General features: G+C 46.1%; 1 protein-coding gene across 1 annotated transcript in view; it reads left to right on the top strand.

The window, feature by feature from the left end:
* The window catches only part of CBL (Cbl proto-oncogene), a 66,925-nt gene that overhangs the window by 30,034 nt on the left and 22,838 nt on the right, over window positions 1-14,053 (top strand). Inside the window, exons 3-7 of the mRNA XM_030538054.1 lie at window positions 4,106-4,252; window positions 5,693-5,849; window positions 7,830-7,951; window positions 8,499-8,636; window positions 9,614-9,701. Coding sequence (XP_030393914.1) covers window positions 4,106-4,252; window positions 5,693-5,849; window positions 7,830-7,951; window positions 8,499-8,636; window positions 9,614-9,701 — 652 coding nt within the window. The remainder of the gene's footprint in view (window positions 1-4,105; window positions 4,253-5,692; window positions 5,850-7,829; window positions 7,952-8,498; window positions 8,637-9,613; window positions 9,702-14,053) is intronic.

Below are 14,053 nucleotides of genomic sequence, written 5' to 3'. Positions count from 1 at the left end.
AGATACCTAAATCCCATTGACTTTCAATGGGACTTAAACACTTTAGTCGCTTAGGTGTTTTTGAAAATTGTACTCTTTATCAGCGGAATCAAAGTTGCTGCCCTCATTTCCATTTGTTTTGGATGAATATTTTGTATTTGGTTTTGTGTTTGAAGCAGCAGTGAGGGTGAGAGTTGCCAGTGTTACCAATACTAAAAATAAATTATAACCATTACAACCAAATCTTTGATAGGCTGTAAACTGCTAACACATATTTGGGCCATTATTTCTTTACAAAGATGATGTAACTTTTAATTTCTTTCCGTAACTGCTTTGTGGAATTGCCAAGCGCTGGCAGTTGATACATTTCAGCAGTTGGTCACCACATATCAAAGAATGGCAAGTTTCAGTACGGTGTTCAGAGAAGCTGTTAGAAGGGCTCCCCCTCCCTTCTTTCATTTTGATTATTTAAATGATGCTTGTCTGAAAGTGACAATAACTTCAACTGCAGCTGAAATTATAAATCCCTAGACCTTGGTAGAATTGTTTTGGAAACAATTTGTAGATCAGCATTTGAGAGTAGAATTGAAAAGTGTTGAAACTTAACTTTGTTCAGCTCCAACGTCAGGATACTGTGTTCCTTTTCAAACATTCATAACCCTGCCTGCCAGCCACAGGGAGGTCAACAGTCTTTCAGGACATAAATTTTCCCCCAACCCTTCATAAACTGCAGTGTGTATGTCCTGAGTCATACTTACAAACTACGCGGCTTCAGAAGCAGAAATCTAACCTTACCAAGCTAGCTCAACTAATCATCTTGCTCAACTTTATGGTGTTACTTTCCTGGAAACTCTTTCCATCAGTGATGTGCAGTGAGGTGAGATACCACTTTTCCTGTTACGATTTACACTTCAACTTTACAAGAAGGTTCCCTGTATTTGCTGATGGTTTGAGTTAGTTTGGTCACTTCTTCCATGTCAGGCTGTGGCGAAACTGACCATGTTGTTGGTTCAGTCCTTCACTTTCCATTTGCTTTTATTTGTTCCGTTGGTTACATGCTCTTCTTCTTCAGCAGCTAGGCATATCCTCGATTAAAATGCAGATTCACACTGAACAGTACAAGCACCCCTTTCCTCCACACGCTGCTCCTATGTATGATGTAAACAGACACGTCTTTAATCATGCATTTGTTTTATTAAAAAGATGCTGTATACAATCTGAAGAAGATCAGTAAACTCAGTGGGCAGTCGGAGGGAACAGGTTGCGTGACTGGGCCCCCTTAACTCATTATGTCCCATGTCTGATTACAGTCAATGTGTTTTTAGGGTCTGTCAACAAAAAAACTCGTCATGATCGTTAGTAGAGATCCAAATCCCAAACCATACTGTTTTTTATGGACTCAAACCAAGTCCATTGCCCCTGGTAGCATATAGGAAGGCATCTGGTTTACAGAGTCCAGCTATACTTAGTTCTTCTGGCCTGCTTTAGAAAGCATAAAAACTTTTGTAGGAGTTTGTCTTTTTTTTTTTTACTCAATGGAAATGAGGAAATTTTTCAAAAGCACCTGAGCGATTTAGAAGCTTAAGTCCCAGGCACCTGAGTTACTTTGGTGCTTCTGAAAATTTTATACGTTGTGGGGGCTATGACGTACTTTTCACTATCTTTTGAGTACTTGTAACCTAACACTTTTACAGTTTCATGTATGTTGTTGAATACAGTAGGTGAAACTGTCAGACAGCTGAAAGGAGAAACACATTGCATTAAGTATCAGAGGGGTAGCCGTGTTAGTCTGGATCTGTAAAAGCAGCAAAGAATCCTGTGGCACCTTTTAGACTAACAGACGTTTTGGAGCATGAGCTTTCGTGGGTGAATACCCATTTCGTCAGATGCGTGCATTAAAAATCTTCAGAACTTTTTTTTTGTATATCACTTAATACTTGTAACTTGATTTCAATTATATGAAACTTCCATTGTTTACTTTGTTACAAACGTGATTCAACCAGTGAGCAGTATCTCATCAGTTAATATCTTTATGTACTGCCACAACATTTGGCATATGTTCCAGACTTTCACTGACAATTTTCCTTTCTTAGAAATGCTGCCAGTAAAATTCTCACTTTCGCAGAGGCAGCCCGGCTTTCTGAAAATGCAGGGTTGAGTTACTGACACTGCTGAATGTTAATGTAAGTTCCCTGCACTTGCCCCGACTTCTGAAATCATACTGCACCACTAAAGCAAGATGCACACACTAACATTCTTCACTTTAATAAGTAAATCTGTATTCCCCTCTATTTGTATGCTTGTTCAGGTATCCTTTATCTGACCTCTGTACAATAAAGAAAACTGTACAGAGACTTGCAAGTTTCTAGAACCATGTGGTCAGTGTATTTGTGCTACTTTAACATAACTCTTGGGTGTTGTAATATTAAATAAGACTGTAAACTTGTGAGACTACTATTAAAGAGAGAGCTGCTTCCTGCAGACCATCTGAGTGCGCCTTCTAGCTGGTACTTGTGTTCAGGCTGAGCATCTGCTGGGGATCACCCATGAAAAAAGATGGAAGAAAGTGGATTCCTTTAATCCCAAACTAGCATGTTCCATACATGTGCCAAATAACTTCATTGGCAAAGGCAGAAAATGAAATGTTTCGGAATGAGAACAGTACAAAGTGGCAAAAAATGACTCTTTCAAATGGACTCAACATTTTTACTCTTTATGGCTATGTGGAAAGTGAAATACTCTTTCCAGACTTTACAAACCTCCAAAATATTGGGGATTAAAAAAAACAGGTGAGTGAATGTGGGGGTAATTCAGTGAGCACAGATTGGCTCCAGTTTGTGTTTGAATTCTGGGAATATTAGAGGAAAAGAAAACTCTAACTCGTGTTGAAATCTTCTCATTCTAAATTTTGAGGCACAGGTTTGAAAATGATATTAGGTGGGAAAGTAAAGAAGTAACTGGCTCTCTTTACGGGCTGAAGCTGGAGTCCAGTTCTGAAGTTAGCCAGGATGGCAGAGCTTGCACTTGAATGAGTTTAGTTGGTCTAGGAGGGCAACATGAGCAGAGCTGGGACATCTGGCTGAAAACTGTAGTTCCAATTTAGTGACCACAGATGGCATCATTCACAGAACTAATCAAAACAATGAGTATTAGAAATTAGTGAAGAAATAGCAGGTGCATCCAGTGTACATCCAAACTAACACTGCATTCAGGGATGTATTACCCTACAATAATGTCTTTAAAGATAACATGTTTAAAAAATTGTTCCATGTGAGTGAATCCCACTCCCACGGTGGTTCAGTAGTCAAGGCATTTTTAGTGTTGAGGTGGAGGAGCTTGTTGTGCCACCTACTGTGGTGGCTAAGCAGCTCTTCTGCTACTGAAACCCACTGATCGTTAGTGATCTGCCTATATTATCTTTAGAAAAAGCATTAATCAAAGCAGCACTCTCTCTGTTCTTTCTGACACCAGCATTCATGCCAGTAGTTCTTTCCTGTCTCCCATGTGGAGGGGGACAGAAACTACTGGAATTCCCCCATTCCTAGTCTGAAGCTCTGGCCTTCCCAACACCCGGTGGTGGGGAGGAGGAAGAGAAAAGGAGCCTTCCTTCATAAAGGGTGGGTGAGGGAAGAAAGCAAATAAACACACCTTCCATCCAGGAGCGGAGAACCATCTCTCATGTTTCTATTGTGCCATCACAATCAGTTTCTTCTAGGCTCTTGCTCTCAGCCAGGAAGAGTGTTATTTTGACTCCTGTGGGGGTTGGAGGAGAGGGTGTGCTGTCCTATAAGACTTATGACTTTGGTGGTAAGTCTGTGCCTAAGTTTAGTTTTGCCTAACTAAAAAGTAGGATTCCTTACAGGCAACATGGTGTAAGGACTTGAGCACGAGACATGAAGTCAAGGCCTATTGACATAAATCTCTGTAAGTGCTATGTGTTGGACAAAATGTGCTGAGAACTATAAATGCATGTTTGAAAAGTCCCCTGTTTGGGAGCATTTTTCAATCGGAGGATAGTGTTTCTGGATTCCTTCAAGCTACTTCTGCATCTGTCTGACTTACCCACAAACAGTGTAAAGTCACATTTTTCTTTTTAAAAAGAAACTGCTTTTGTAATTGTTTGCAGGCGTAACCTGACAAAATTGTCCCTGATATTCAGCCATATGCTGGCAGAACTGAAAGGCATTTTCCCAAGTGGCCTATTCCAAGGAGATACGTTCCGGATCACCAAGGCAGATGCTGCAGAGTTCTGGAGAAAAGCTTTTGGGGAAAAGTAAGTTTCTAAATGTGCTTAATATGAGAGATGCAAGAACAAAATTCATAGGTGAACTGTTTTTAAATTTGACTTCTGATTTATGGAGTATGATGATCTTTTGTCAAATTAACCATAAAATTAGTGATGGGAAAGACCTATTAGATCATCTAGTCTATTCTCCAAGGTCCAGTGCAGGATTGTTCCCTACGTTATATTTTCCAGTTCCTTGTCCAGTCTTTATTTAAATATGTCAAGTGATGGGACTTTCCCCACTTTCTCTGGGGGATTAATTTTACTGTTATGAAGTTTCCCTTGACATTCAGCTTCAACTTTCCCTTTCTTAATTAATCCCATAACTTCCAGACATCCTAAATAATTCCTCTTTCTTCCTGCCTGCAAATGGTTATCGTGTTTCCCACATTAGTTGTCTGTTAGCCAGGCTGTTCATATTAAGTTCTTTTAGCTTTTCCTTCAATTAGTCTTTCCAGTCTCCTAATCCTTTTTTTCTTTCTAATAATATTTTAGCATTTATGTATTGCTTGTCTTGCTCAGTTTGCAAAATGGCCAAGTTAAGATGGAATAAAGGAGAAAGTTAAGTGTAATGTATATTTAGGTACAGGCCAATGAAATGTCAGGTTTATTTTTTAAATCTAATAAAACACCGACTGTATTAATTTTAGAAATAACTATATTAGAGGAGAAGGCTTAATGGAATGGGACAGTGACTTCTGACTAAGACACACCATGTAAACAGTGTGATTAGTACATCACATATAATAAATTAATAGATTAACAGCTGGGAGTCAAAAAATGAAACCAATTGGACTTGAGCAAGAGATAGGAGTCTGAAAATTGGTAAACTCTTCTCAGGGATCTTTTTAATAGGCTTCCACTATGTATTTCTAAAGGAAAAAACACTCAGTTATATAGAAGGTTCAAGTTTTGGTCTCCAGCTGCAGTCAGGCAAATCATCTCTCTAGATACCTGTGTGTTGTCGTTTGACTATCTAGGTCTCTGCTCAAGGGAGACTTAAATTAACTCTTCCTGTACCTGCTTCTGAAAGATGAAATGGATCAAATAATGACATCATATAGCAAGTGCTGCATGTGCTGTTTTTCAGTGTGAACTGTCGGCAGCACAGGCGTTAAAGGGATGGGGGGAAGGGAGATCAGAGCTGGGCTTGCAATTCCAAGATTTTACTTGGTGCAGAGCAGTGAACGGAAAGATGGCTGTTTGGCTGCTGTTTGCTGGTGATGCAGGGAAGTTTCTCCCTCATGCTTTACAAGAGTAATTTTCTCTCTGAGTTCAGTTGGATTTGTCTTTCTTTCCTTTTGTAACTGAGGGTGCCTGTGTGTGTATATATAATATATAGAGTGTAACACTGTGGCATTGCATGACGATGTTTCTGAGCTCCTTTCACATTTGCCGATTTTTCCCCTCCTCCTCCTCCCCCACCAGGACTATTGTTCCATGGAAGACCTTCCGCCAGGCCTTGCATGAGGTGCATCCAATCAGTTCAGGACTAGAGGCCATGGCCCTGAAGTCGACTATTGACTTGACATGCAATGACTACATTTCAGTGTTTGAATTTGATATCTTTACCCGACTCTTTCAGGTAAGGGCAGAGGAACGTGAGTCACTTGAAACACATTTGAAATATATGTAGCCTACTGCGTAGACCTTCATACTAGAGTAAGCCAGGCCTTAAATAACGCTGTTAATATTAGACTGACTTTTCTTTTCCCCTTTAAGATTTAGAGCTCTGCTGTTTGGTAGCGTTGTGTGATATTTCTTGCCAAAGGGAGGGGGCGAGGGGAAGCTTTCCAAAAATAAATTGTAATTGTAGCACACTTTCAATATCCCTCTTGGAATCAATTTTTTCCAACTTTAAACGTCAGTTTTAAACTGAAGTTGTGACAAACTTCCGTGAGCCAGGAAATGTGAAGCTCACTCCATCAGTCCATCCCTAACTCTCCCTTGTGCCCTTCTATTGGATTTTTTTTCTATGGGGGTGTATTTAGGTCAGAATGACACTATGGAACTTCAGATTTCTTGGCTCTTGAGTTGCCACAACCACAATGTTGTATAAACATATTGTGTTTTCTATACGAAATAAACATCTGTATTGTTGAATGGAATCAATATTAATTTTGGGTGAAAACCTAAAAAAAGAGAGTCACCAGTAGTACTTGGATAAAGAGTGTAGCTTCTGATGGTGCAACTGGATATTTACAAGAACAAACCTTTACTTCTTTGGCTCTAACATGATTTTTCCCATGTGATAGGGTGGATTGTAATTAAGATGTTTAACTGAAAAATTCCCATATGCAGCCTTGTAGTGCAGCTGCTCACACTGTGTACTTCTTTCTACTCTAGTATGTGAAAAGTGGGTTAGGAGGAGTTATAGTTATTAGTATTGGAAACTGCTAAGCTTATTCTCTTGACTTTATGTACTTTAATCACACTTAGCGTTTGTATATTGCTTTATCCATTCACAGCATTGTACAGACAATATTCTCACCACACCCGTGTGAGATTAGGTATCACTCTCCATATTTTACAGACAGAAGTTAAGTCACTTTCTTGAGGCCAGGCAACATGTCAGTGGCAGAGCCGAGTCATAGTTTCTAGTTTGTAATTCTTTGCTTAATCTTCTGGATTCCTGTCTCTATCCCTGTCTCACCTCTCAGTTTCCCAAGAATGGTTGTGGGAGTGGTAGCCATTCCTGAGCTGCCTTCCTTGTGAGCAGAATTGCTAATCCCTTGGTATTCGTTAAAGGTATATTGACTGGGATTTCTTTCCCAAGGGTGTTCTGACTACTACGTTGATAAATGTCTCAGTGGGTTCTTCCCCGTTTTTTTTCCTACCTGTTAAACGTTCTGAATTATCTATTCTTCCTCACCTTTAAGGATGCCTATCCTTCCACTTATCTAAAGGGGATGCGGAAAATGTTCTTTGATTTTGTGTTTTGGTCTGGTAGCTAGTTGAACTGAGTACACAGAGTTGCACAGTTTGCTTTCTGTTAGTACTAGTAAAGAACAGCAATATTTATACCTCATTCCTTCCCTGCCACTGCCCCCCCCCCCCCCGAATGGCCACCAATCGTAGCCTTGCACGGGCAGACTAGAAAACTGTTATCCCCAAGCATCGTGATACTTTCTGTTGTTCCATCACCGTACAGGCAACTCCACTGTAGCCTCTCTGACTGAACTATCATGGAGGTGTGGGGGAAAGGGGTCCTTGGGATGCCAAGACTTGGCTAAGGGCATTTTTCCTGTGTGGTTAAGGGGAAAGGGCCAATGTCTCTACGACTGAAACACCTTGCTTTCTATGTTTCTGGCTTTCACTGCTTCCTTTTTGTTGCTGCTACACTTTGCATGTTGGCAGTGTTCGTCACCCTCCTGTTGCTATTTTGTGTTGTCTCCATGGGGTGGTATTCAAATCCTATTGCTGCTTGATTGTAAATCGAAGTTTTAGCTCCTGCAATAAGAACTACAGTTTACTGACGAACTGACCTCTTCAGATGAAGGACAATCGTGCATGAGTACACCTTGGAAGTGCATGGTTAATGATATTTCTTATGTTGTTTCTTTAGCCATGGTCCTCTTTGCTCAGGAACTGGAATAGCCTAGCAGTGACTCATCCTGGTTACATGGCATTCCTAACTTACGATGAAGTGAAAGCACGGCTTCAGAAATTCATCCACAAACCTGGCAGGTTAGTGCTTGATAACAGTTGCCTTTTTGAGGGCTCTTGCTAACTCCTCTAGTTAGTTACTTTTGCAGCACCTGCTGTGTCAGTGGAGGTTTGGCCTGACAGAAGGACCTTACTCAGTGTTTTGCTGGTTGCTATTATAGTGCGCTGTAGTAGAGGAGAGGATTACTGCATCTTGCCTCTGGAGACTACTGGTTGCAAGCTCCTTTTAAAAATGAAGACCTTGTATAATCTTTTAAAAAACTTCAATTTGAAACAGCAAGCGAGTGTGAGGACACTCATCCTTATCACTGTGCATTCTGTGTTTAATAGCATACACACACACACACGAGTTTTTAGATGCTTCATTCACCTGTATCAGACTGCAGGGTTCTCCCTTTGAGCTACAAGTGAGTAAAGTGGTAAAAGCTGGTAGAAATGCTCCGGCTACTTCAGCTCATCTTTATCTTCCATCTTGAGATAGCTGAATGGAGGCTACCTACTTGGCACTTAACTTTTTTTGGTTGATCGAGCCCAGACTTGGAGTTTCTGTTCTTTTGTCTCTTTTTAGTTATATATTCCGATTGAGCTGTACGCGACTTGGTCAATGGGCCATTGGTTACGTCACTGCAGATGGGAACATCCTCCAGACTATCCCCCACAACAAACCTCTTTTTCAAGCGCTGATAGATGGCTTCAGGGAAGGCTTGTAAGTAACTTCGCTTCAGCCTGTAGCGTGTTGTGCTTGTTGAGTCTGTGGTGAGTGTACAAGGCACCCTGTTGCTGTGCATCCTATGATTTAGCTGTCTTAATCCTGTCACTGGTTAATGTACCTTTTGAAATGAGTGGGAAGATAGAACATATCTAGTGGATTCTGTAATGTGTCATTCTGTCTGGTGGCAAGTGCAGCATTTTGCAGCACTCATGCCATTGATAGTGACATTGTGTGGGTGGACATTGCGGAGTTCTTCCTCTTTATTTAAGCCTTGAATCAGCAAAGCCCTTTTTAAACATATTAGTTGTCTTGTTGAGATTGATGAAACTGCTCACAAGCTTAATTGCTTTACTGAACTACCTTCTAAAGGAGGGGATTTGACTCTCGAGAATATTCATAGAGAGCTCCATTTTTTTCATTGCTCGTCTCTACTTCCTAGTGCCACTGTTGAAGGTACATGTCTGGCTTGTAGTTTCCTGTCAGCCTAGCCTCTTCTTCGATTTAACCCTATACTTATGTCACAAAAATTAGGATTATGAGTTATGACGTCAGTTTTCTTTCTTCGGGCATTACAGTTTCATCATTAAGACATCACTGCAGGGTGGGTCTTATAAGAAGAGAAGATTGAGGGCTGGGAGTGCCATTTATTTAAAAAAAAACCTAATCATTTGATGATTGGCAAAAGGGAAACCATGAAATCTGGTATATTAGGGGGCTTTCCCTGGTTTGAACGTTCTTTTTCAAAACAAAGGACCTTGGATTCCAAAAGAACTGAGATGTTCAATCTTTGCATGGTAAAGTGCCCCTATGAGGTGATACCAAGCTGAATCTATAGGCAGACTTTTCTTTTGTTGAGTGATCAGTGTTCAAGCATAGTTGACTTCTGCATTTTTTAAAAGAGATAAAATAGGGTTTTAGGAAGAAAGAAAGGTGCCTTTCTTTAAAACTTATGTTTTGTTTACTTGTTGCAGTTACTTATTTCCTGATGGTCGAAATCAGAATCCTGACCTGACGGGCTTATGTGAGCCTACACCTCAGGACCACATTAAAGTTACACAGGTGAGCAGGAGGATTCTGTCCTGTCAAACTAGCACCACTTCTTCCATTTTCAGGCCTCCTCTTCTGCTTAATACACTGGTTCCTTGTGTACAAAGCAGCTATATTAGATCTTGTAAGACACTCAAAAATCTTTGAGTGGCTGGGTTGGGGAGGATAGATTGAAAATATCAAACAAAGCTTCATCTCCATCTAGGGCTGATAAGTTTTGGGTTTCTTATTTAGAGTAATATGCTGGCAGAAGGACACACTAACTTGTATGTCTTTTTATCCCTGACCTGTGTGTCCTTAAATTGAACTTGAAGATCTATACTGAAAGGCTTCCTGGCTCTTTTAGGATAGCTTCAAGTCCATTTTTTTCAGAGCTTGACAGAAGTCTCTAGCACATAAAATTGCAATGTACCCTTTGCGAACATCTGTTTCTGTTGAGCTGTGGTTTGATGCTGTGATATTGATTTTTTTTTTTCCTCTGTGTGAATATTTGGGTGAATTTCCTGTAGTTTTGACTAATGAGGCACATTATATTCCAGAGTGAATTATCTCTGTTCTTCTTCGAGTGATTGCTCACATCCATTCCAGTTAGGTGTGCGCGCCGCGCATGCACGTTCGTCGGAAACTTTTTACCCTAGCAACTCCAGTGGGCCGGCAGGTCGCCCCCTGGAGTGGCGCCGCCATGGCGCCCAATATATATCCCTGCCGGCCCGCCCGCTCCTCAGTTCCTTCTTACCGCCGTGTCGGTCGTTGGAACTGTGGAGCGCGGCATAGCTGTCCTCCACGTCCCTAGCTCTCCTAGTTATCTATCGTTATCTATCGTTTATCTCTAGTTCCATTGTAGTTGTTAATTAGTTTGTTAAGTTGATAGTTAAGTTAATTAGTTGTAAAGTAGTTCTTCGCCGGGGGCTTAGCCCTTCCCGGCACCCGGCACCGGGCTCATGCCTGGTTCGCCGGGCTTCAAGCAGTGTGCGGCCTGCAAGAAGCCCATGCCTACCAGCGATCCCCATGAAGCGTGCCTGAAGTGCCTCGGGGAATCGCACAGATCCGACAAGTGCCGCATCTGTAAGGCCTTTAAGCCGAGGACAAAGAAGGAGAGGGATCAAAGGCTCCGAACTCTCCTAATGGAGGCGGCACTTGACCCGACGGCTTCGCAGGCCGTGGTAGCGGCACCGGCACCGGATCGCTCCGGCACCGAGAAGACTCCTCGGCACCGACCCTCTCCGGCACCGGAATCAGAGCCAAGGCCGTCGAAGTCTAATACTCCGGCCAGGCAGACCCGGCTAGAGCGCCCGGCCTCGACATCGGCCGCGGCGCCGCCGGCACCATCAGCACCGTTGACTCCGGGCCCGGCGGGTCCGTTGAGTCCGGTGCCGCCGAGCTCCCCCATGAGATCTGGGGTTGAGATAGTGGTCCCATCCACACCGGAGACCTTCGCCTCGGCTCGGGACCTTATTGCCCTGACTGAGCCCACTCGGCTGCCACCCCCGGTACCTCCGGTGCGGGTCGTGTCCAGAGGCAAGCCCATGATGTCGGCACCGCCCAGAGACAGTCGTTCGCGATCCAGGTCCCGACGTCTTGGGCGCTCCAGATCCCGACGCCGCTCGCAGTTCCGGCACCGCTCCCCTCAGCGGTACCGGTCGCACTCGCGGCACCGGTCGGCATCGAGACGGTCGCGGTCAGGCTCCAGTCGACACCGGCACCGCGACTCCAGGAGCAGGTCCCGACGCTACTCGCCGCACCGGTCGACCTCCCGGCACCGAGCTGGTGGCAGGTCCCGGTCTCGGTCGACCTCCCGGCACCGAGCTGGTGGCAGGTCCCGGCACCGAAGCGGCGCCCGGCACCGATCAGGATCCCGGCACCGTGACAGATCCCGGTCCCGATCCCGATCCCGGCACCGATATGACTCCCGGCACCGGTCCCCGGCACCGAGACGATCCTCCGTGCCGGCCCGCGCAGACCCTTACCATCCAGGGTCGGCCCCACCGTGGCCCTCGAGACAGCCGTCCGTATCCTCCCAGACAGACAGCGGCTATGCGCTGGGCACCGACCGGCAGGCGGCGCTGTTCGGTGATCCGCCGCTGCAGGACCAAGGCCCACAACAGTGGGGATTCTGGACACCCTGGGCGTACCACCAGGCCCAGGGCCCCCAGCAGCTCCCTGCAAGGCCGGCGACTGCGGAGCGTAGAGCCCCTGAAGCCTCGTTGTCTCGCCCCCCTCCCTCCCCGGAAGGGGAGGAAGGGTCCAAGCAGCAGGACTCCGCTGTGGCTCCGGAGGCAGAGGCGACGGCTGAGGAAGACCCTCAGTTAGACGCTCTTGTGCCTGGGGTCTCATCATCCTCCTCCCCGGATGAGGCGGTGGCGGGTACCTCCTCCAACAGTCCCCCCCTGCTGGATCTCAGGGCGCACCAAGACCTCCTCAGACGATTGGCTCAAAATCTGAGTCTGCAGGCAGAGGAGGTCTCGGAGATAGAGGATCCAATTGTAACCATCCTCTCTTCTGATGCTCCCACCAGGGTCGCCCTGCCCTTTATACGAACCATCCAGGCTAACGCCAACACCATCTGGCAGTCTCCGGCCTCCATCCCTCCGACAGCGAAAGGCGTCGAGAGGAAGTACATGGCCCCTTCTAGGGGATACGAATATCTCCATGTCCACCCGACTCCGTGTTCACTGGTGGTTCAATCAGTGAACGATAGGGAGCGTCATGGCCAGGAGGCTCCAGCACCCAAATCAAGAGAGGCCAGGCGGATGGACCTCCTTGGCCGTAAGGTGTATTCGGCTGGGGCGCTGCAGCTCAGGGTCTCCAACCAGCAGGCCCTGCTGAGCAGATATGCCTTTGATTCCTGGGTGGCAGTGGACAAATTTAAGGAGCTGCTGCCACAGGATGCTCGTCAAGAGTTTACGGCCATCTTGGACGAAGGCAAGAAGGTCGCACGCACGGCCTTGCAAGCCTCCTTGGACGCTGCGGACTCGGCTGCCCGTACCCTCGCGTCAGGAGTTACGATGCGTCGCATCTCCTGGCTGCAGGTTTCCGGCCTTCCGCCGGAGCTCCAGCATACTATACAGGACCTTCCTTTCGAAGGCCAGGGCCTGTTTTCTGACAAAACAGACCCCAGACTCAAGAGTCTGAAAGATAACCGAGTCGTTATGCGGTCCCTCGGGATGCACGCTCCCGTGACGCAGCGCAGACCCTTCCGGCCACAACAACAACAACAACAACGCAGGCCGGTTTCCCAGTTCCGCCAGCGGCAGGACCTTTACAGGCGCCGCGGCAGGAACGGGAGGCGCAGGCAGTCGGGGAACCAAGGGGGGCAGAACCAAGGCTCCTCAAAACCCCCGCCTGGTCCTAAGCCTTCATTTTGAAGGTGCGCTCGAGGGCGCAGTAACAGTTTCCCCTATGGATCCTTCCCCCCCGTTTTCCAACCGCCTTTCGTTTTTCCTCCCGGCGTGGTCCCAAATAACATCGGACCGCTGGGTCTTAAGCGTGGTGCAGACGGGATACCGCCTGCAGTTTGTTTCATTTCCTCCTTCCCGCCCTCCTTCCTCGTCCCTCTTCAGGGACCCCTCTCACGAGCAATTCCTTCGGCAGGAGGTGCAGACGCTCCTCAGCAAAGGAGCTATAGAGGCGGTTCCGGAAAACGAGAAAGGCAAGGGGTTTTATTCCCGCTACTTTCTGATCCCCAAGGCCAAGGGGGGCCTCAGGCCTATCCTCGACCTGCGAGAGCTCAACAAATATCTCGTGAAGTTGAAGTTCCGCATGGTATCCCTGGGGACCATTATTCCATCCCTGGATCCGGGAGACTGGTACGCCGCCCTCGACATGCAGGACGCGTATTTCCACATTGCCATTTGGCCGTGCCACAGACGCTTTCTCCGCTTCGTTGTGGGGGCTCTTCATTATCAATTTGCAGTCCTCCCGTTCGGCCTGTCCACGGCCCCGAGGGTGTTTACAAAATGCATGGCAGTTGTCGTGGCGCATCTTCGGCGCAACCGTGTCCACGTGTTCCCTTATCTGGACGACTGGTTGATTCGGGGCACGTCGGAACAGCGGGTGAACAGCCATGTCCGCGTGATCACCGGCATGTTTGCGAGTCTGGGCCTCTTGATAAACACAGACAAGTCCACCCTGAGGCCCACTCAGAAGGTGGAATTTATCGGGGCCGTCCTGGACGCCACTGTGGGCAGGGCCTCGCTGCCTCTGCAGCGGTTCCAGACCATGGCGGCGATCATTCAACGTTTGCGGTCAGCCCCGTTGACGTCAGTGAGGACATGTCTAACCCTGTTAGGTCACATGGCGGCGTGCACCTTTGTGACCGACTACGCTCGGCTCCGCATGAGGCCTCTCCAGCTGTGGCTTATCAG

This window comes from Gopherus evgoodei, chromosome 19, assembly GCF_007399415.2.
Source record: "Gopherus evgoodei ecotype Sinaloan lineage chromosome 19, rGopEvg1_v1.p, whole genome shotgun sequence".
Lineage (NCBI taxonomy): Eukaryota > Metazoa > Chordata > Testudines > Testudinidae > Gopherus > Gopherus evgoodei.
The sequence above is the reverse complement of the archived record's forward strand: the minus strand, read 5'-3'. Positions and strand labels throughout refer to the sequence as shown.